Source organism: Apteryx mantelli, chromosome 7 (assembly GCF_036417845.1).
Source record: "Apteryx mantelli isolate bAptMan1 chromosome 7, bAptMan1.hap1, whole genome shotgun sequence".
Lineage (NCBI taxonomy): Eukaryota > Metazoa > Chordata > Aves > Apterygiformes > Apterygidae > Apteryx > Apteryx mantelli.
The window spans coordinates 21,854,351-21,878,532 of record NC_089984.1 but is presented as its reverse complement, the minus strand read 5'-3'; the positions used below and the strand labels follow the sequence as shown (position 1 = coordinate 21,878,532).

Sequence of the window (24,182 nt, the reverse complement as noted above, 5' to 3'; positions counted from 1 at the left end):
ATGTTTTATGTTCTTTGTGGCTTTCCACCAGGGTATGGCTTACTAAAATGTTACAGTCAAATGACATGCATGCAACCATTAATATTTGAAATTCTCCTTAGGAATTCCTCAAAATATCCAGTAATGAGTGCTCTACTTTCAGTAAAGTCCAGGCGTAAAATACCTATTTTGACTGTTAATAAGTAAAAGTAATGACTTCAAACTGCTGTTGGAAGGATTGCACTTTATTTCCTGAGCTTAAAAAGGCAAGCAAATCTGTTTAAGTGCATTCAGGTAAAATGATTCCATTTTTGTTTTTCTCCAGAATTGCTAGTCCACAGCGAAGTGTTTAGGCTTGACCGTCTTTGTTTTAGCACATTAAGTATATGGAACATTGCTTTAATTCACTCTTTTGGGTAGTGATTGATCAGAATGCCCTTTAAGCAGTGTAGAAGTCTGGATTGCCATCGTGTTGGCTAACACCATGGGAACAGATGGTAGGCCAGCTGCTAGGCTGCACGGCAGAGCCACGGACTGGCAACTTTCTCTCCTGCTTGGAGGATTGCATAAGGCAGTTCTGACAGATGAACGTGGCTAAAAAAAAGTGACCAAAAAATACCTCCTTGAAAATTAAAAAGCACAGATAATACATCAGTGTTTCCTTCCCATACCTGCTCCTTTGTGGTACCCTCTTTCATGTCCTTCACCTGCTTGTTCTCCTTCCACCATCTTTGCATATTATGGGTCCTGCTTTAATAGTGGCTTTCCATCTTGCGAGCCATCACTGTGTGATGGTCTTGACATAACAAAAGATAATGCTGGTGGCCTGTGAACTCTGACTGCTACACTTGGTTTCTTCCCCTGTCTCCCCCCGCCACATACTACATTATCTGGAATTTTTCTGTAGCTTAAACATAAACATTTTTCAGTAAGTTATTAAAAAGTAAGAATTTAATCATGAGCTAATTCTGAGTTCAGTTAACTGAACTCTGATGCTCCAGGAGCATCTGAGCAGTTTCCCGTCATGGATGTAGTCAGCATCCTCATGTACATAATATCTTTCTGAATTTTTTAGTAAAAGAAACGCATAGAGTGGTTGAGAACTATGTATGATTCTTGGCAAGCATCATAAACACATGAGCAAATGAGAGCGAAAAGTGTGGTCTTGGGGAATCAACTAATGTGGAATACAGAATGAAAGTGAATAGTTTTGAAGAGGAAGAAAAATGAGTGAAGGGATAATAGATGGAACAAGGAGATGGAAAAATATGGAGGTCAGGGGCTAAGAGTTCATAGAATTTAAATCTGTATTTGGCTAGTTGGTTGTCTGATACAAAATTTATATGAAATTAGACAAAATATTGTTACTTCTGCTTCTTCCAAAGCATTAGTGGCTGCATCCTTTTTTTTTTTTGATGACGTTACAGAATGCTTCTTGCAGATACCTATGGATTAAAGGTGTAGTCTAGGTATCATAGTTGAAAAGAACGTGAAGTCTGCTGTGTTCTCTTCTACTATAGCTATGTTGCTTTTTTAGCTGCTAAAACTGTTGTAAAATAAGCATATTTTTTAAAATGATCACAGAATATTTGAAAAGCATGCCTGCAACTGATGCTTACGTTTTAAACATGATTTATTTTCTGTATAGGTATTGTTGGAGAAGCAGATGAAAATGGGGAAGATTATTATCTTTGGACTTACAAAAAACTTGAAATTGGTTACAATGGAAATAGAATTGTGGATGTGAACCTGACCAGTGAAGGAAAGGTGAAATTGGTACCAAATACAAAAATCCAGATGTCATATTCAGTAAGTAATTTGGTGATGTGTGTAGTGTAATAAGCAGCTCTACATGGTAAAATATCTCAAAAATAGTTAGACTTGTATATTCTGTCTATGAATTGATATGTCAGGGTATATTAGAGGAAGATGCCTCCTCGCTCTTTCAAAAATTTTCTCATTACTGGGTTGCTAGGTTTATCAGGAGTAAATGTAAAATGATTATTTTTGAAACACTTCAAACAAACTGGAGCTTCTACAATCTACAGAGAAATGTTTAGTTAGGAAAAGAAGATATCTAAAAAGGTATGGAGGCTAGAAGTATCGAGGTCCCCACAGTAACTGGATGTTTTCTCAATCTTCAGAGCAGTGACGTTTGCATCATAGATAACATAGCAGATGGTATCACTTCCCCCCACTCCCTCCTTGATTTGAACTGGAACAAGGAGCAAAACCCGCTGTAAGCCTTTGTACTTTGCAGTCTGTTAGTATTAATATTTATTTTGTTTTTGCAATTCCAGTAGAAAATTGTCTTATTTATATAGCTTTATTTATAAGATTTTCTCTGAAGTCTTCTGCTTTTATGTTGAATTGCTATGATAAAATGTAATAAACACATCTGTTAATGTGGGATGTTGGATTGTTACTATTTTTAACCTCCTATTTATTTTTGTTATTACCTTCATGTAACAGATCATTTCTCATATGTTTACAAGGCTTGTATACACACCCTAGTTCTTAATCCATTGGTTTTCTTACAATCTGTTAGGAGTAGGTGTCAGCATAAGACTTTATTTCAGACGATATTCTTGTCACCATTATCTGTCTTATGCTGAGTAAGTCATAAGGTTTGAAGTGCAGGTAGCTGTTTTCATCTGTGCTTTCTAGAATTATGTTTACACTACTCTCCCTATTTCTACTGCAAAAATGGTAGTGGCACTTGTTTTGTTTTTCTATTTCAAATCCCACCAGCATTGTGGAGTCCATTTGCTCTGTGTATTTTGCGGTGGACAGTACTGAGTAGCTGTAAGAAATTAACGTTAGATATTCCCTTTAAATATTTTCAGCATACAGTGCTCAAGATTTTACTTTCTATCTCTGTTGGCACCACTGGGCAGTTGCTGGGCTGATGTGTGTGTGATGTTTAATTCACAGATTGTCTCTGGTGGACTTGTTCTAAGCAGTGCTCTTAGTGGCAGATGCTCTAATTAGAAATGTGTCTGTTTAAAACAATGTTGAAAGTTATTCATGTTTTGAGCTGTTAATCTTGAACAAGCCTGTAATTTGGACTGAATAACATTAATATTACACCTAACATTGAGTGTATTATTTGAGTCTTGGGATTTTAATCTGTCTCAGGGCTATGGTGACTGATAGGAGTACTCGGTCTATGCTTAAAAGCTTTCTTCTATTCTGAGTGAGAGAGCATCCTGCTGGAAAAGATAGTTTGTGATCATGTATTTAAATAAGGTATGCCAAAGTGGGACTGCACTAGCTTCATGATAAGTAAAAGTTCTGATATTTCCTAATATTGGAATGCTTTTGAAAAATGCGGTCTCTTTTCAGTGTAGATTTTTATTTAATTTCTGAAACTGCATTTAAAAATTCAAGTGAAAGCAAACTTGCAAAAATTCTGAACTTTGTGCTACCATATTAGTACTGTATTGTTCATCAGTACTGTTACAGCTTGCAAGTCCAAAGCAGTTCTCTGTGGAGCTAATGGAGTAACTGAGAGCAGTAATAAGCTGATACTACGGGAACAAATGCATACTTTTCCAGAAGATTTCAGAGTTGCTTATTGGCAATGGAAGTGTATAGATTGCAGAATCCCATGGTCTTACGGTTTTCAGGCTACAGCTTTTAGCTTGTAGCTTTTAAAATTTTAATGCCCGTCTTTTAGGGTTCAGCCCGATCCTTTTTATGCAGTTCCCTTCTAGCCAGCTTGTATCTCAGTTTATGCTCTTATCTTTCCTGTAGTGTCTGTTTAAAATCTTGTCTTTTAAATCTCCTTATTTCTTTTCATCTACCTCACTTCTGCTGGGCTGCTTCCTTTTCTTTTTCTTGGGCACTGTATTTGGACAATGTGAGTACAGATGTCACTGCATGGCAGCAAAACAGACATCAGCTGCAATGGGGGAGCAGCAGTAGAGGAAGTTACGCTCAGTCTATGAAACACTGATAATATTCTCCTTACACCCGTTTCCACACAATCGTGTTAGCATGTGGAAATGGTGAGAAAAGAGGTCTACTCACTGCTGACAAAGTGCTTGGAAAAATTCCACTGCTGTCTAGCACATCTTTCTTAAGCATATCTAGAAATACTTTATTTTCTTAACACATGTTATGAAATCTTGGACAAATTAGGCTGGATTCTTCAAAGGGCTTCTACAAGAGTGCACTATATACATTAAGCTGTCTACTCTCAATAGAAGTTCTATATGAATGCGCTTTTAAGTTTTTTGGGGGGGAGGCTGTTTGTTTTACTAAATGCACTCTTAGAAATGATGATTTAAGAAAACTCTTCACTGCACAAGCATCTGCTGTGAAAAACATCCTCCCTGAACTATTAGTTTGACAACTGAAAATGGGGTTGTTTGCTGGAGATTTTGTTTGGCACCTTCAGTAAGAGTATCAGCTCCTTCTGTAATCATGAAATGAGTTTGTTGTATTTGACAGCTGGAAGTTTGCATATTTGATTAATCTAGTAGAGACACTGACAACAGAGGAATGCAAGACTGACTTTTCCTTGTTCCTAAACATATACAGAGAGAAGATTAGATCCATGAGGCAAGGTGGCTGATGTTCATTCTGTCTGATCTGTAGATATCAGTCTTTAGGAGCATCAGTCCATTATTTTTGATAGACTTTGTATTACATTTGAAGAGAAATCTGAAGTGGATGGTATGAAAAAGTTCTGGGTGTCTGTGTGTGTGTGTGTAGCTGAGTGTGTGTAATGAATGAGTTTCAAGTGTAAACCTTCTCCTCTTTAGGTGAAATGGAAAAAGTCAGATGTGAAGTTTGAAGACCGATTTGACAAGTACCTTGACCCATCATTCTTTCAACACAGAGTATGTACTGTTCTAAGACAACCTTACAAAATGTCCCTTTGAAATGGATGCTTTAGTTCAGCATTTTTCTAGGCTGTTTCTGTTAAGTTTCTTTTGAAAAGAGTAGGGTATTTGCAGGTGATTGGTGTCTAATTAATCTCTGCACTTTTCACTTGTCTCCTCAATTCCTTGGTGGTATTTTGTTAATTGGATTTTAAAATATTGTAATCTTTCTAATTTTGGGCTTGTAAGTTTTCCTTTTTATTGAAATAGATAGGTTCCATCATGCATTGTATTGTTAAAGTTACTGAAATCACCCATCACTTTGCTGTTTTGAATTTCAGGCCAAAAGGCAGTATACAATTTCAGGTATCAGTATTTGGGGGGGTTGTTTTGTTTTGTTTTTTTCTTCTTCTTTAAATCACTGACCTGTTGCCTGTTCTGGCAAGCCATCTTCTGCCTCTTTTCCCTTTTATACAAACTTCTGAAATGGTGTTCACATGGCACAGTCAGGGTTGGAAAACTAGCGGTTTTTGGTGTGTGTTTGTTTTTTTTACTAACGTAAGCTTGAACAATTGCACCCAATCATAAAGTGAAGCTGCAAAAAGCTAAAGCATGCTGGACTCCTAAAGCTCAAAATTGCTGCATTATAAACTCCTTGAGAATTAAAAAAATAACTTAATTGCAGTAGCTCTGCAGTACTTCAATTGTAGTACAGTAAACAATGTAAAGACTTTCTGCTCAGAATCCAGGACCGCAGCAATAGTTTATGTGCATTGGCTAAATCTTAGTTGAGATGGGATAGAGCTACTAGACAATGAAAGGGCATTTAAAAAAATGATAATTCTTCTGATTAATCATTTCTGTTTATTATGCCTCACATTTTTGATCTGGTCTGTAAATCTGTGAGGTTTTCATGTCATTCAGCAACTGGCAAAGAAAAGTTCCTCTCTTTTCACTCAGTCTTGTGAAATTCAGCTCTAGTTAGTGTGGTGCAACGTGGAGCCTGCTGCTATTGCTGTTCTAGCAGTGAGCTGTTCTGGAGCAATGAGGCAGACAGCTCTGGCACTTTAGGTTTTAAGCAACACTTCTGTTGCTCAAGTAGGATGACTCCTCTTTTTTTTTTTAGTGTACTTCAGTAAATGTCTGTGTGCATGCCTCAAGCCCGCAGCAAATGCAAGGTAATTCAAGTAGATACATTTATATGCTCAGAAGCAATGGAGTTTCAGGAGCACAACTGTACTTGCTTGTTAGTGGAATAACTGTAACTGGCAATATGTATACTTCTGACCTAAGTAACTGCAGAGCAAAAAGCCTAAGCCAGTTTGTGGTAACATTTGTGATGGTTTGTACCTGTAGTTATAATCTCCTTAAGGATAGTATACTGAGCTGTATTTCTTTCTCAAATTAGAGGTACAAGATGCTGTTTGGAATTCAGTGAAAACGAGAGGATGTGCTTATCAGAGGCAAATGTTTTGGTCTTGTACAAAGCAGTGGCTCCCAACTCTTTTGGTTTTTGACTATGAGCATATCTTTTACTAGCCAAAATGCATTCTCTTTAGGAAGGCAGCCCTACATCATGTTGCTTTTCCTTTGCCCTTGGTTAAGAGAACATGTACAGACAGTTGTTTGAATTCTGCTGGTGCTTGACTAATTTATACTGTCAACAGCAAGATTTGCTCAAGACTAGGTATGCTATTTCACTGGCCTTTTTTAGTGTGACTTTGTACAAATATACTGTTACTTACAAAATGAATATATTGTTACTTAGTGCGATAACTTGGACTGACCTGCTATGGTGCTAAGTAATAATATATCCATATTGAAGCACATGAGAAATATTTACAGTTCTGAAATTTGAGTGTTTTCTCTTTGTAGATTCACTGGTTTTCAATTTTCAATTCTTTCATGATGGTGATCTTTCTGGTTGGCCTAGTGTCTATGATATTAATGAGAACTTTGCGAAAAGATTATGCAAGATACAGTAAAGAGGAAGAAATGGACGATATGGTAAGATCTCTATTCATGTGTTGATTTTTGTAAGACTTATTGTTTTCTTTTCATATGTTCATTGTGTTAGAATCTCTGAATTGCATTCTTCACTTGGACAGAAAACTGCCATATGTTTGTTTTGAAAGTGTTGCTGGATTTCTTTGTAACATAGGGCTTTCATATATGAGAATCCAAGAGTATAACTTCCTGCTAGTGTTGAACAGCAGCGTACTATGGGCTGAACTGGCACATAAAATCTGTGCCACCTGTTGTCTTTTAGGAGCCTCTTGCTCCTAGGTTGCAACCTAGAATGCTGTCTGTGGTAGCTGCGCTGATGTTCGTATCCACACTTCAGTTAAATGAAACCCCTTCTGCTGAGTGTGCAATAAAAGTCTGTGTAAAACACAGTTTCCTAAGCCCTTCGGAGGACGTTAGGGATAGGGAGTGAGTCTAGTAGATTTTGGTACATAATGCATTCAGGTAGCAATTTTTATTGTCTTAGTAAGCATCTGAAGAGCAAACTTTTCTCCTAGATTGCTGCATTCGAAGACATGCTTACCCTTGAAGTTACTTTACTAAATCAAATCTTTAATTTATGCCTAGCATGTGTATTTCTGTCATTAATTGTGGTGACTAGACCTAAAACTTTTTTTGTTGTTGTTCCTAGGACAGAGATCTAGGTGATGAGTACGGGTGGAAGCAGGTCCATGGAGATGTTTTTAGACCATCCAGTCATCCTTTAATATTTTCATCGCTTATTGGTTCTGGTTGTCAAATTTTTGCTGTGTCTCTCATAGTCATTGTTGTTGCGATGATAGAGGATTTATACACAGAGTAAGTGTGATTGTGCCATGTCTTCCACATATAAATACATAAATGAACTAAATCATTACAAAACTGAATGTTCTAACTGTGGTCTGAAAAATTGTGTTTGAGAGTCTACAATCAGATGTAGTATTTAAAGAAGTTTTTTTTTCTAAATTGTAATGAAATTTTGTCCTACTATTACCATGTGACTGTCTCCTTTAAACTTGCATTTTTTTTTATTCCTTGCTTTTTACATGATATATTAAGAAATTGTGGTTTGTTTTTCTGCAGCATTGCTGGTGGATTATGTGGGAAATAAAGAAGTGTTAAAAGGCACAGATTTCACTCCTGGTTTCATATGGAGTGACAAGATCTTACCATTTCTGACCTTTCCCCTGCCCTCCCCCCCATCCTGTAAAGACTTCAGTGTGAGTTTAGTATGTCGTGAATAGTCCTGTTCACTGCTTCCAATGCATTTAAGTCAAGTTTATCTATGCATCTTCTCAGGATTGGGGACTTTATATTCTTTAGAATAGACACTCCCCAGCAGGTGTTGCACTAAAACCTCTAGCAGTAGTTGGGCTGTAGCCCTGACTGAAGAGAATTAATTTAAAGCAAACAAATGGTATTCTAGTTTAAATATAACCCACAACCCACCATTCCTTACCTTTTATCTCTCTCTTTTTGAGACTTTGGTCTTCTGGAGGAAAAATGAACTTCCCCTATTTCTGTAGTGACGATATTTTGGGTACTGTAACAAGTAATTTTATAAGTGCTTAGTTCTAAGCAATGACTAAAATGCCAAATCTGCATTCTGTTTTCACTTTCCCTTGTGTATCCTGTAATTCTATGGATTTTAGCAGGTTGCAGTACTCGTGGCCTGCCACTAGAGAGAACTCTTGCTTTTGAATTTAACTGTCCTGTAGTGCAGTGGGTCTAAAAATCCACTCGGTGGTACCAATATCATGGTATACTTTCACTTGTCGTATGGTGGTGTTTCCCTCCTCCCTCCCTCCAGTGTTTACATTTCTGGAGAGACTTATATACATGTTTCTAGTTGGACAGCATGTCAGCTCTTTAAGGTACGGACTGAAACTATTTCAGAATGTTTGCACACTGCAGCGCAGCTATAAGTTCATAACAGCAATTGTAAAATATGTCAGAACAGTGCTTTTAAAATGCGTGCTGTGGCCTTTATTGCAATAGAACTTTATATTACTCTCAAATTGAGTTTAATTCTGGGTACGCAACTGAACAGTTGACCAAATCTAGTACAGAAAATTCTTATGTTGAGGAAAATAAAGAGGAGTGAAGAAGATTGTAAGCCAGAATTGTCAGAGTCATCATCCATCAGTGTTCTTCAGTCCTGTAAAACTCTTAAGGACCACAGAGCTGACATCAAGTAAAAGTCTCTCAGTGACATTTGATCATGGCAGCTGTTAATTTATTCATGTTGGGTTGTGTTTTGAGAACATTTCCCTTTAGAACATTTGGAACATAATTGAGTAAGCTTGAGAATAAGACATTTTGAGATCATTTCAAATTAGCATCTGCTGGTCATGTTACAAATAACCTGTATCACTTCAGACTCTGTGTAGTCTTGTAGGTTTTTTATATATGCTTCTAAATTGGCTCAAATGAAGAGGGCTATTAAAGTTTGGTTTCTATCTAACAAGCGGCTTTCTAAAACAGAAGTATTGCTTATTTTTAATAAACAAATGTTAGCATGCTGATACTTTAGTGTGTGTGTGTGGGAGACCAACAGGCATATTTGCTTAATTCAGGCCTTTCGGTCATGGAAGCCAGTTTATACCAAAGACAACTGCTTTAAGTAGGGCAGGCATCCAGTGTTTGTCCATCAAAAGTCAAAATGCCAAGAGCCCAGAATCTCTCAGAGCAATTGATTTAGAGAGAGTTCAGCAAACTGGCTGAAATCCTTATATTGCATACAGCTACAGAAGAGTCAGTTGTATTGAAGGGGAAGTGGGGAAGCAGCTCTATTCATGAGCAACATTTATATCTTGCTATTATTAGATATGGATTAAAAATGTATTTTGGGATTGCTTTTATGATTTAAAATTATTAGCTTTGCCTATGAATTTTCAGAAAATACTCCAAGATGAATACTCCTATATTTAATGAGGTGATAATTTAAAAATGACCAGACTCTTATGATTTGACTCCTCTACCCTGATTTGTAGCTTCATTATAGCAATTATAGTATCTAAATCAGGTTTTCTAATCTCCTGTAAGAGGAACACTTCATCTTAAAAGTTAATTTCTGAGAGACGGCAGAAACATCATTCACAATCCTAGTATATTTTTGTTAATATTGGCCTCTGTTTGCCTAAGAGTACCTTTTATCTGCGATAGTTGAGTCTTATGCTTAATGTGTGTCAATTAAATAGTTCAGTTCTTACACAAGGTACACACATGCAAATGTCAGAATATTTTGGTCAAAGGTGATATCTTGTGCCTAATTCCACTGAATATAAATGCACATTAGGAAAGAATGTAGTATGTCAGAACTCTTTTTTTGTCCAGATTGAATTAGACTTGGAATAAAAACAATTCTCATTCTTATGCAGATGTTAAAATTTAAACTCTGTTTCTCTTTAATTTTTACATTAGCTAAAATTATTAAATGACTGCTGCTAACTTTGCACATTTTACTGCAATCTTTTACTTTTATGCTGTTCACTTTTCTATTTTATTTACAAAAAATCACTTTTTGTAGGAGAGGATCAATGCTTAGTACAGCTATATTTGTTTATGCTGCAACATCCCCAGTGAATGGATATTTTGGAGGAAGCCTTTATGCTAGACAAGGAGGTAAATTGTTTTTATGTTTCAGTGTTTTAATTATACTGTTAAGTGGAAAAGTTACTATTTTCTCATCTACACTACTGTAGAAGTGTCCTTATGGAGTCAGGACATCCAGATGGAATTAAATTCTTAATCAACATAAAATATTTTGAGTATATTTAACTGTCATGTTATTTCCTCTTCAGTATTGGCTGCATTTTCTAACTGAAGATAGCTGAAGTCTTTGGCTAATTTAAAAGTGATAAGAAGTAAAGAGCTATTAACAGTTGTATCCTTTAGGAACTGCATGTTATACTCTTGTATATAGTTATGTGTGTCTGATGACATACAGAGGGTCTAATAGACTCTCCCTGTTCTGTAGAATATGCTGTTAAACAGTTCATATCATCTGCTCCAGATGATTCCCACATGGTCCTCCCCTATAAGGATTAGGGGGGGGGGGTTATTTTTACCAACACTAAAAGAAAGGGTCTGCAGTATCTACTAGGCCGTTAATCATGGATATCATGGATCGAGAAAACTGTTCATAGAATCTTTTTCAAAGAAGTTTATTCTCCTTTTCGTTGTGCACTCTGCTTTGTACTTACCAAATTAAAAATGAGCATCAGCAGAGAACAGAAGCCCAATAAAATGGGCATGAGGTATTTGGACAGGCTGTCTTCAAGTGCTCCCTGCAGTGCATCTGAGTTACGACCGGTTACAGCCTTGCAGTTCCACAAGCTTCATCTATCCCCTGTGCTGCAATCAGGGAGCCATCAGTATCTGTCATCTTCTACAGTGCTTTAAGAAAATTAGTTTTGGTGAGCTTGCAAAGGAAAATTTGTGTCCTTTTAACAAGAAATATCGATTAGTATTCAGTCCCTGTGGCAGAGTTTGGAGGTCAGGCATCTCTTTTTTTGTGGCTTGTGTATCAACTCATGTAAAGTGATTTGTAGAAATACAAATCTAGGTAACTTGGAGTTACTGATCTAAAAATGTCGTACCGCTTCAATGACCCTTGCTATATAGTTATGCCAATTTTGCATTTTGTCTACAGATCAAACATGCAATAAGCTCTGAATTGCTGCTTATGTGGCTCATGATAAAAAATATATATGATTGTCTTGAAAACATATGCTGGGTTTTCTGGCTGTTTTCTACTTAGGACATAAGCTGCATCTGCATTATATTTAAATAAATACAGTATTTAAGAGCTTAGAAAGTCAAGGCAATGCAGGTAGTGAAACACTTAAGATATTGTCCAAGAGGTTTTTTTTTTTTTTTTCTTTTTTTTTTTCCTGAGCTACTTAGGGAGCTCTAGACATAATAAATGCTGCCTTATGTTGTTGTTCCCCTTACTGTCTGGGTTTTGGAAATCATTTTCCTTCTTCCTTTTCTGTTGTGTATTAAAAACTGTGGTATCATGCTTTATACCATATATAGCCATTTTCTTAAAGCATCCTGAAGGTATGGAGCCAGCTTAGTTTGGTCACGGTAACTGGGAGCAAGTGCTGCCTGAAAGCAGCTGTAGTGCCGAGCTGGCCCGGGGAGCAGCACAGAGCTCTCATGCAGTGCTGCCGTGATAACGGGCTGTGAGCAGGCACTGCACAGAGCTCGCTCTTGTACCTCTGTCAGTGCTAATCCGCAGCCTAGATACGTGCTCAGGTTTTGTTCCCATGTTTCCTTCATCAGCTAGTCAGCATATGCTGTTGCTTGGGCCAGAACCTGCTCGCACTATATCCCCTTTCCTTGTCTTCTCCTCTGGCCAAATAAATTGCTCAATGTCCTTCATCCTGTGAATTTCCAGGAGCCAAATAAAACTCTTAGTTGACTCTCGTATGTGTGTAGTATGTTCTTACTCATCTCTTCCCTTTTCGGAGGAAAAGAAACCAAACGCAAATTCTGGAGAACTTGCTGGTAACTTCTGAACAAAATACCGCCCATCTTATCAGTTGTATTGGAATGTCCTTTTTTACAGGAAGGCGATGGATAAAGCAGATGTTCATTGGGGCTTTCCTTATTCCAGCAAAGGTGTGTGGCACTGCCTTCTTCATTAACTTCATTGCCATCTATTATCACGCTTCAAGAGCTATACCCTTTGGAACAATGGTGAGTCATTTTAATGGAGAATTTAGACAGCATTGCAGACACAGGAAAACTACCTTTTAATCTAAATACAATTGTGAGTCATAGCTTCAGTTTCCTAGTTAGAAGACTATTCTGGTGGGATTTTCAGGTGCTTTAAGCAAGATTTGTTTTACTCACAGTAACAACAGCTGCTGGATGCCGACAGCAGTCTTCTCTCTTCTTAAAATGGCACTTCTGCTGTGTATTCAAGCCTCATGTTATAACAACCTTAAGAATAAAATGGGAAGTTAGCAACTTTAGTTTTCTTCTGAATGGCCAATGCAAACTGGTTGTAAGCTAAAATGCAGTACAGAAGCAATCCAGTCGAAAGCCACTTCCAAATCATTGCAGTTAAGTAGTAAAAATTAAAATTAACAAAATCAGCCAACAGTTTGAGATGAGAAGCCTTGAGCAGTTCTGGCCTTAGAAAAAGGAATCACTCTTTTCACATTCTGAAGTGATGTTTAGTGTCTGGTTATAGTCTTCTGCCTGTGCTTTAACCATGTCACTTGAAGAATGCTGGTTGGATTACTTCCTTAATTAATCAAAATGACTTTTCCTGTATCTCATGGCTTTTGTTAGAATTTTGTTTGCTTTCCTGGCCCTTGCAAGCAAGCTCAAGTAACCCTGTGAATATAATTTAGGAAATAACTGCTTGGCCCTCAGATAAAGTTTCTGTTTGACCTTATAAGAGATAGTATTTGTGAGAGCAAAATTTTTTTTGAAAGTATTCGTGAAACTGCCCTTTTTTGTGATTTTATTCAGTAGCACTGCTAACTTAAATGAGAGAGAGAGAGAGGTTTCATATTAAAGGAAGGCTTGTTTTCTCTGCAATACCTGTAGTAAATCTTGAGATTTAATTCTTTTGTAGCCCCCCTCTTTGCATGCAGATTTTTATGACATGTTAAATCATTCAGTCTCTTCAGAGATACTTGAGAAGTCTTGTATTTCTGCTTAGTTTAAATCTACTACAAAATGAAGCTTGGTATCACAACATCTGTCTTATGAATTTTAATATTAGGGATATAATCAAAATCAGTATGTGACTGAAAATATTTAAAAACACATTGTTAATGAATGTGGTAGAAATCACAGAAGATAATAGAAAAGAAATCACTTGATATGTACATTGCTGATTATAGTCACCTCCCTGTTATTAGTATTTTCAGTGCTCACCTAAATACCACTTTTTACATTGAATTATAAGACCACTAAATATAGTATCAAGTCAAACATGTTTATAAACTGGTCACTTAATTTTTGTGGTTCTCTTCTTCAAGAAGTTAGACTGAAATTCAAACTTCGGCTCTGTCTGTATTAATCAGTCTTTGCCCAATAGGAATATTGTATTAGTTTTTCTTTCCTAAGCTAGTGACCATATACAATACTGTCAGAAAGGTTTACGACATTAATCTCTGACATGTGTAAAGAGGCTCTGTTTTACTGCTGAGCAAGCATTTATGATATCACATTTCTTTCTTGTATTCCCATGTGGAGTTCAGGAATGCTGACGGAAGGGAATTTCACCTGTATTGAAATTTGTCTTGTAATTCTGTTCAACTAATTTGTATTTTAAGATCATGGAAACATGTATGTACAAAAGCAAATGAGCATATAAATCTTCAAGGGTCACTTAATCGGGGTGTTAGGACTCTTTATTCACAGTGATTTTAATGTTCTCAAGGTTTTATGAATGTGTTTGAATCATTATGACTGTGGTAATAAACCTTCAGTGGAGTTAACAGACTTGTAGTAGGAGCAGGCTGTGGATAGGAAACTTCATCAGAATAATCAACGCTTTAATGAATTCTAATCAATTAATGAAGCTGGTTTGTAGAAGGAAACGAGAATTGTTTGAAACTTAACCATGTTGTGCTTAATGTCCCTGAGAAGCCCTCTATCTTTATGTAGAAGACTGTCTCTTTGTGTTTATCCACCCTTGTTTCCAATGTAGAGAAGCCTCCAGAATTCTCTAGTGCAAACTTGCTGCTGCTTTCTTGGGGAAATAAGATCTCTGCCATCTGAATACACCAGAACTCAGAGATGACTTCCTTTACCCTGGAATGTCTGGAAACACTCTCCTTGATTTAAATTGCTAGCAAGAATTACCACTTATTCTTGAGTCATGTAAATCTGGAAAAAGCAGAAACTGAGCTGCTGAGAAGAATCACTGAGCAGAAAGGTTGCTAAGAGACTATGCTTAAATATGGCATCCATACTTTGCCCAATTCGCATACCCAATTTCCAGTGAACCACTAGGCTCAGTCTCCCTTCTGTGTCTTCGTTCTTCCCTCCAGAGAGGTTTTCTGTTGAATTTGGGAAGGGCACGGTCACAGGGAAGACATCCAAACTAACATGCAATTGCTGCACCTTTGATCTGCCTGTCATCTGCTCTTCAGCACTGGGTGTTTAAATGCTCAAACTGATTGGGCCCTTCAGGACCATCATATACCTCACTGTCACTTCAGTCTGTTTTGAATTTCAAAGCTTCTTTCACCTTGTCCATCTCATTCCTGATGTCTGGGATCTCACTGGAGCTGTGGCAGCAGGGACAGGGAAGATAGTTTAGTTTGTGTCTCTAATCATTCTTCAGCCTTGTGGCTCTGCCTTTAGCCCTTTTGGATTTACATGCAAGTCCTCTGCCTACAATGTGACGAGCCTTATGTAGCGAAATACATGGTAAGCCTGAACAAGGGCTTAATATCTTCCCTGGGATATTTTTCAGCTGCCCTTCCCTTCAAAATGTAATAATGAATGTGACAGATTTTACTCAAATATGAGAGCTTTTTAAAACTTAATGGTTTAAAGCTTTCAACCACAGTGCTTAATTTCACCTAAGCATATGAAGGAGATATAAAAGTCTGATTTCCCCATCATCTCTTCATCTTCATAGAAATGCAATGGGTGCTGTTTGATTCTTTGCTCTTTTGGAGCCCGAATTTGTTAGTTTTGGTTTTTTATTTATTATGTCCTCTTACCAGTGAACATAAGAGTTCTTCTGAAGGTGTAGTACACATTGGCTTACCTTTTGCTATTTTAAGTCAGACTTTTCGGTATTATGTTCGGTATTATGATATTACCTATTATGTTTGTATTCTGTTGAGTTTGAATTATAAGCAGCAAATGGAGCATGGAACAGTTGTAAAAAGAATTTCAAATGATGGCAAGTAAAGTGAGCTGGCTGCACACCTTCAGGAGTGTTGTAGTGGTTCAATGCAAAAAATGCTTATTAAGTAATGCAGTGTTTCTGCGGAGTAGAGCACAATTGAATTTAAAGAGACCATCTTAATTCTGGTATTTTGCAACTTATGACTGCTTATGTTGTTCTGTGCATAATACATACCTTAAGGATTTCCATTAAGACTTACCTTAGTATGGCTAATGTTATATTCTAATTGCAGAATCTAAGCAGCTTGTATTAAACTGCTTAAAACATACCATTTCTATTTTGTTTGAACAGTGAGTTCTTGTGCTAATATTTCCAGTATGCATTTTTAGTGATTTCATTAAATAGGGTTATGCGCATCTAATTTCTCTTCAGATCAAGACCTTAGTGTTTGCATCCATTATACCTTGTCTAAGTTTAAAAAAAAAAAAAAAAGGTGGTGTTCACTCCAACAGATAGCTTAATTCAGACTGCAGCCATCCCCAATGGCTGCAAGTTGACAGGAGTATGGGCTACCACTGAAAAACGTAGCAGCACAGGTTTTCATGCAGTGAGCTGGATCAGGAAGTGATCTGGCTGAAGTATACCTGGCCAAAAAAGAAAAAAAATCTATATATACTTTCAGCAGAGTGCTTCCTTGGGTTGCTTGAAAGTGATTGAGACCTTTGTCAAAAACCTTGCTTATCCAGAAGTAGACATATTTTAACTCTTCTGGCTAAATTTTCAGCAGTTCAACTTATTTCTCAAAGCAGCACCATAGATTGGCAATTTAATTGTAATGATATAAATAACACTTTATTTTGAAGCTTTGTGTTCTTTTCTTGTTCTGTGTGATGTTCGAACAGATTAAGTGTGTGAAGGTGTTTCACTGTACAGATTCAGTACCCTCTATATTGGAGAGCCTCATGCTGTCTGAGGGTGCAGTTTTGGTAGCTGACAGGAAAGATCAAGCTTCTGCTGCTGTTTTGACAGTTAATTTTTATTGCATTTCTACCTTGTGCATTAAGCAGTCAAGGCACTGCAGCCTGCCAGTAGCTGTTTAATAGTAGATATGCTCATAAAAATTTTAATTATCACCTTTGAATGAAGTTTAATCTACAGTTGTCAGCAAATGTGAAACACATGGTGGTAGAACATAAATTATATCCCTCTCAACAATGTTTCCTTTCAAATAAGGAAAACTGCATTCTACATGTTCAGTCAAGGGCAATAGAATATTCTTTTCTCCTCAAAAAAAGGGCTAGAAAGAATGCAGGCTTGGTGGGAGAGATGATCTGTCCTGTGGCAACTGAAATTGCAAACTAAATCAGATGTTCATGTGTAAATGTGATATTTCAGAATATTGTAGTATGTACTATATGATATTGATTCTGGAGCATGTTTGCATGATGAAAAACTGGATTTGCAGATGTAGATTTGCCTGTGTTTTTGTAAATTCGTCTTCTCTAAATTGATAGTTAAAACTGTTCTCTGAATTTCTTTTGGGTGATGTTACAGTAATAATTCTCTTAAAAGGCTTGCTAGGATCTAATTCTGATATCTCTACTGGTAATGCAGAAGCTGTTACTGTTCAGACGATACTGAAGTCAGGCAGCTTTTTTTGAGTATGTTACTGGTGACCTCTAAGTGGAGGTCCATGAGAAGTGCCTGATGCCATCCTGGAGCTTCTGTGCAAGAGCAGAGCACAAGTCTGTTGATCCTGTCTTCATTTCCTCTTACCGTCTGTGATGGTGATATGGAGGCCAGTATGTGCCTGAGATACTTCTTTTACCACTGTAATGTCATTCTTTGAAACCTGTAGGCAGAAATCTCCCAACTTCATCCCTTCTTTTAATTAAGATGTGTGCCCTAGTGTCCTGTGTTTGCTTCAAATTGAGTTTAAACTCTCTAGGTTTAAACATCGCCCAGCCTGTATCATCACTGCGATCACCCCTGTGATCTGTGACAAGAGGTGATACCTGTTCAGTTTGGGAGAAAGTGGTGTCTTCTGCTCAGATCCTTTGCTTTAAGGACTCTGAAAATAAGAAGAACATGGCTGAAATGGCACAAGCTAGAAAAGCCAGTCACCTCCACCTTGCATCCAGAGAAAACTACTGCTGCCAAGAATGGAAAAAAATAATTTTCAGCATGCATCAGTCTGAACAAGTAGACTTACTTGGGGTCAGACAGTAAGTTGAGAGCAGGAAAGAAGACACTATTAATGTCAGCACAGTGTGTGCTGATTCTGACCAGCACCAGTCGTGTCGCTTGGCCTACTGAGAGCGGCCAGCTATTCCAGAAGACAGAACATTCATGTCTCTCGGCTTGGACAGTGTATCAGAGGCAGGTGGAAGTGGGAGGCATTCCTGAGCCTGCAATATGGTCTCTCCTTGCTCATTTAGTTGGGCTTCTCATTGCACTGCAAAAATCATCTCAGGTAATTTGTAGACTCTTGAATGGCTCCAGGAAAAAAAAAAAAGAAAAACACATTCCTATTCCAGCTGCCTTTGGAAGGTAGCACAGCATTAAGACAGGTGGCACATTTTTTAACAATGTGTTGCCTTTACCTAATGTTACTTATTAGATTTTGCCTAAGATTCTAGCGGTTCTGGCTGAGACCAGTTTATTTTTTAGCCAGATGGTTAAAAGAATGGAAGATCTTACAGCATCATCAGTCATGGCTTGGCTGATCTGATAATGAAATCACAAGTGTGCAGGTTTTTTGATGGATGCTAGTGACAGACATACTGGGGACAGGTTGGCATTACTTACTGAGGCCATTATTCAAGGAACCTTGGTCTGTCTCAGCATATTTTATACAGATAAACATTTTAGAATTCAAAGCTGTTGGTGGGTCAGTCTCCCAGATGACACAACAGCTATGCTCTGCAGAAGCAAGTGGGGCCTACTCCTTGTGTGCCTGATTTGAAGCCATTCATCTCTGCATTTGGTGTCACTAGAATGAGATGATACTGCCTGCCTTTGCCTGCCTTTCCTCATCTAGGAGTTTGCTGTCTAATCAGTAAGTAGCACTGGATGATCCTTGTGTGGTTCCTTGTCTGAGGCTATATCCCCTCCATGAGGATTTTCCATGATGGACTTGTTTTGCAAGGTAGACAATTATGAAATTACAGATTTTGTTCCAGGTGAGCTCAGACTCTGAGGCTGTTGCTAGACACTTCCTTTCTGCAGTAAAGCAGTGAATTCACTATCACTCTACCTAATCCGAGGTAATTTCTGAGATCAAGAAATGAAGCCACAAACATCATGACGACTCTGCACTATAACTGTTGGGTGTGGATGAGTAGCAGGGATGCCCTTTCACACTGATCTCCCCATTTCAGCCAGCTTTGAAACCTGCCTACAAGAGCCTGACTGAGACTGTGGACAGGGATGGCCCATGACACCCAGAAATCCTTGTACAGTTAGGAAGCAGCTCCAACAAAGCAAGCTGTTCTTTCAAATAGAAATGGCTTTCAATATGGTCAGGCCCAAAGTTCTTTTGATCCTGCCCAGGCCTTGATTCTTGAACATCTTTTCTACCCACTGCACCTTGAACAAGCTGGGAACTGCTTAAGTCTATTTAGGAGGATTTCAGTTTGTTATTTGCCTTCGTGGTGATGCTTCTTATCTCGTCCTGTGATGTTGAAGGATTTTTAAAGGATTTTAATAAATGTGGGACTCAAGATGCTGTTCTTTGGTGTTTCAGATACTTTTTTGCATTTTACTCTGAAAATTCTTACCTGCTCATTCTTTTATCCAAGTTGAGCAGCTTTCAAGAGCAAAGTAGCTGAACCTGCATCCATTAAGCGAGAGCTAAGTAGTTATACACTTCCTCTGAAAATCATTCTTAGGTGACCTCAAAGTCCTCCCTAAACCACTCTGCTTGCTTACCAGTGTTTTTCCTGTACTGGAAGAAAATAGATGGGAGATACTAAATGTGTAGCGAGCTCTGCTTTATTAGTGTTGTCAGATGTAAAAACTACTTAGTGTTGTTTTATTTACAGCTGAAGCTTCAAGTTTTAGTGGCTTATGGTATTAATGCTTAATTAATCTCCTCTTAAAGAACTGTAAAGCAGTTTGGACAGTGCTTCTGCTTGTTGCCCATCTACTTGGTGTATCTCTTCTGTGAAGAAGTATCAACACTTGCTCCATCCAACCCCAGGCAACATTTTTCATCCACATCTGACCCAAGCTAGTAATGGTGTGTAAGTCAGTAATAGACTCACTTTTGTCAGATGTTGCCTTAAACTTGTGTAATAGACTTGATGCCAGATTTCTATCAAGCTAATGTAGTGCAACTCCTTTTCCCATAAAGCCTAGGGGTTCTTGCTTGTCAGCTGCCTGCAGTAGGTTTCCATAGATATAATGTATGTGAAGAGCCTTCATTTATCATGGAGTAACTGTTTCTTATACATGTCAGTATGGTCCTCTCTCCCTTGTTTTGGATTAATCTGCTGCCGTGGGCCTTGTGTCATGATGGGATGAAAGAGGAATGTAGCAGCTTTGTCCTTGCTCAGGAGGTGCAGGGGCAAGGTATGGGACATGCGCAGAGCCTCAGGCAACAGTGCTCTTTAAAAGGCCGTTTTTCATATGTTTGTATAGGGAGGTTCACACTGCCAACATTCAGAGCAGTTATGGTTATTGCATTACAGGAAATTGTTCGGTCTTTAATTATCAATATCAAAAATGTATCAAGCTGTGTAGTGCTCATTCATTTTTGTCAAAGATTTACCAGTAGAGAACATCTTGCTAAACACTTAAAATTTCCTATTTTGGAAGATAAGAATGTATTGCCTTCCATGAACAGCGAAAGTAGTACTACATGCATGTATTGCATGAAAGATGATTGATGGTAAAGTTTTTTGGAGGGTGCTCCACCGGGAAGAGCTCGAATGTGGGTCCGAGTTGGCTGCATTGTGCATAAACCTAATCTGTATGTTTAAATAGGGTCACTGTGCTTGTAAACTGAGTATCCGTGCATGCCCATTTGTGTCTTTGGCATCTGTGTTCTTAATTATCTAGTTTGTGGGTAGTTGAGAAACTTAAGCCCAAAGTTTTGATTTGTAGCATTCTGACACGGCTTCAAAATTCTTGTTTGGGTTCCTTTTTTTGGATGGCCTTACTGGATTAAGAATTTTGTAGCCAGTAGTATTTGTGATATTTTTGTATGTAATGGGCTAACAGCTAGATGTTAATTCCCAGGGATAACATACTCTGCAAAACTTGAGGAGAAACCAACAAAATGCTCTGTAATGAAGCAACATGAAGAATTCCATTTCATGTCTTTGCAATAAATCAAGTATAGCGATTAGAAGAAAACAGTAAAAAAAATTTGTGATACTTCTGTTCTCTGAATTGATGCAAGAAAATGCTCTATCCTATATTAAAACTTTTTTCTAATATTTATTAATAAGTTTCTCAGGAACTAAATACTTCTCTTGATAAAGTAGGTGCATATTGTCTAATGCTTCATAATGAGGAGTATGGTTCTACAGTGATTGCTACTAAGCACTAATGTATATGGGGTGGGTTGGTCATATCCTTTTCTGTCTTCTCATCCCCATTTTTTAATTTACAGGTGGCAGTGTGCTGTATCTGCTTCTTTGTTATTCTTCCATTGAACCTGGTTGGCACGATTCTTGGCCGAAATTTGTCAGGACAGCCTAATTTTCCATGTCGTGTCAATGCTGTTCCTCGTCCCATACCAGAGAAAAAATGGTAAAGACAAGTGCATATAAACTAGATGTATTCACTTCAGGATATTTAAAATGACTTTTCAGATGTGATCGCTAAAAGTTTTTTTTAGTGTAACCTTTAGGTTTAGATTGAATTTGTCTTTTTCTCTTGAATAAAAATACCAAGTACAATTAATGGTTAATAATTGTAGCAGCTTTTATAGTCCTGGATCACTAATTTACATTTGGCCTGAATTGCCGTTCAGTCTCTTATGCAAAAGGGATGGTCCCAACCCAGTTCCTGTATGGCTATCTTGAAATTAAACCTCTCCTCTTTAGTTAATGCCTCTGACAGATTTAGGATTGAATGTGCCTTGGAGGCAGAACTGTTCTGCTTAATGGTCTCCATGTTCAGGCTGAGACACATTTGCAGGGTGATGGGGGGGAGAAGTTTGCAATACTGTTTCCTCTTCTGCACCTTTTTGGATGGCACAGAGCCAAGTACACAGTTTGCATCATGAATAAGCCTTAATTATTTTTGAAGTGAGTGTATATGGATGCCTGGCCTAAGTAGGCTTAGCTTTTTGGAGTATTGCAAATGCAATCGCTTTTTCCTATTAATTTCATTTTGAGATGGAAGCAGCAAGCTATGGAAATAATATCCTCAGAGGATTTTTTTAATAGATTTTTCTTGCCTTCCCAGTTCAGAGGAATGGAACAGACTGGGTAAAGGGGGCACTGAAACATGTACACTCACAATATCCAGGAAGTACAGCACACTTAGTCTCTTGTTAGTGGCAGGTTGCGCAGCTGAGAAGCTAGGATTTGGTTTATAGTGTGGCCTGTATCATGGGAAACTGATGCTTTTTGCTGGATCAGGATGACAGATAAAAAGAAATAAGATACTTTTCATGAAGCTGAAATTACACACTGTCAACTTAGACAAGTCTCCCTGTAAATAATTAAAGAAGCTGCAAATTAAATCACTGCTAGCTAGATTTGGTATCATTGTGAGTACTACAAAGAGGTCACCTTTAGTAAGTAATAGTATCATCTACAGGTAGCTGAGTATTAATTTTTGGCCATGTGCTCATGATACACTGGCTCAGTATAGCACTAAAAATACACAGTGATTCTTAATTATATGACCATTACTCTCTAAATTTTTTTTTTTTTTGCGCTATTAGATGTGTGGCCATCAACAGCATTGAGTTTTCACAGACCTCATTCAAGGCTGGTGAATGTTAAGGGATTTGATGGTTAGGCTCTTTTTGGAAAAGAGGGGATTACTTCTGTAACCTTTAAGGCTGGTTAGATTCATAACCTTATTTCTAGAAATGGGCGTGAACTTAGGTTTTGGTTTGGGTTCCCCAAGAATAACTTTTCCTCTCTGTACACCTGACATCTCTGGGAGAATTTTCTTTCTGACATACTGGTATGAGACAGAAAAGTTCTCATTGGCATGCCTTTTAGATATATTCTTGCTACATTAATTATCTGGTCTTTTTGTCTTAACATATGTTTATAAATGAAAGATTAAAATTGTCCCTAAACAAATCTTAATATCTTTCAGGTTCATGGAACCAGCTGTTATTGTTTGCCTAGGTGGAATCCTCCCTTTTGGATCGATTTTTATTGAAATGTGAGTTTGTCAGCTATTTGTGCAGTTAATTCAAACTGCTAATAATTTAAGTCTTATTACAATGTCATCTGCATATTTTGTTTATTCTCTTCAGGTATTTCATTTTTACTTCATTCTGGGCTTACAAGATCTACTATGTTTATGGCTTTATGATGTTGGTTCTGGTTATCCTCTGCATTGTGACAGTTTGCGTGACTATCGTTTGTACATATTTCCTGCTAAATGCAGAGGATTACAGGTGGTAAGTATTGTAATTTTTGCATAGTTAACCAGATCAGGAGTGTTTTCTATGAAAGTACTGGTTCTTCAGCCTAAATGGGTCTTTTCAAAGTGTCCCATGTCTTGATTTCAGCTCTAAGGGATAAAAGAAGGTAGAACTTGCTTACGCGTGCCTGGTTCTTCCTGGTTCTTGGATTCTTTCTATACAGGAGCTGTGCATGTGTGTATGTACATATTAAAAAAAAATAAATAAATAGATGCTCACAGGAATATCAAGAAGGTTCATCACTTGATACCGATAATGGCTGCTGCCTTAGAAGCTTTTGTCACTTGAAGCAGACTACCTATAGATTTTGTTAAATAAGTCTATAGAATCAGTACAGTTCTCAAGGTAGATTATTTTAGCCCGTTGTGCATCTATTTTGGTTAGTTTTGTGATGGACACATCTGTTTACTTTCAGGCAATGGACAAGCTTTCTTTCTGCTGCATCAACTGCGATATATGTTTACATGTACTCCTTTTACTACTACTTTTTCAAGACAAAGTAAGTGGTAGTTTTCTTGCTTGACTATCAGATTGCCATAATGCCAAGGAAGTTTTTTTAGCATGCTTTAGAATGTAGAATAATTCATATTGAGGAAGAATGGGAAAATAACCTGGCAAAAATTCATTTTATTTTTTTTTCTTTTTTCAGGATGTATGGCTTGTTTCAAACATCATTTTACTTTGGTTATATGGCAGTATTTAGCACAGCTTTGGGGATTATGTGTGGTAAGTTTCAAATATATTGAAAATTTGCTGTCAGAACTCATCAGACTGTCATGTTTCTGATTTTAATTCTGTGGTGTTGGTAGGGAGTATGCATGTGTGTCAGGTCTGCTAAACAAACCTTACAGTCTTTGAAAATAATCTTACAGTTCTCTGGTTATACTTGATTCCTATTACTAGCATGGGAGGTTTC

General features: G+C 37.6%; 1 protein-coding gene across 1 annotated transcript in view; it reads left to right on the top strand.

The window, feature by feature from the left end:
- TM9SF3 (transmembrane 9 superfamily member 3) overlaps nucleotides 1–24,182 on the top strand; it is a 57,470-nt gene that overhangs the window by 24,808 nt on the left and 8,480 nt on the right. The window contains exons 4-14 of the mRNA XM_067299963.1: nucleotides 1,628–1,788; nucleotides 4,749–4,826; nucleotides 6,684–6,815; nucleotides 7,465–7,631; nucleotides 10,342–10,436; nucleotides 12,388–12,518; nucleotides 21,263–21,402; nucleotides 22,933–23,001; nucleotides 23,096–23,242; nucleotides 23,682–23,765; nucleotides 23,916–23,992. Coding sequence (XP_067156064.1) covers nucleotides 1,628–1,788; nucleotides 4,749–4,826; nucleotides 6,684–6,815; nucleotides 7,465–7,631; nucleotides 10,342–10,436; nucleotides 12,388–12,518; nucleotides 21,263–21,402; nucleotides 22,933–23,001; nucleotides 23,096–23,242; nucleotides 23,682–23,765; nucleotides 23,916–23,992 — 1,281 coding nt within the window. The remainder of the gene's footprint in view (nucleotides 1–1,627; nucleotides 1,789–4,748; nucleotides 4,827–6,683; nucleotides 6,816–7,464; nucleotides 7,632–10,341; nucleotides 10,437–12,387; nucleotides 12,519–21,262; nucleotides 21,403–22,932; nucleotides 23,002–23,095; nucleotides 23,243–23,681; nucleotides 23,766–23,915; nucleotides 23,993–24,182) is intronic.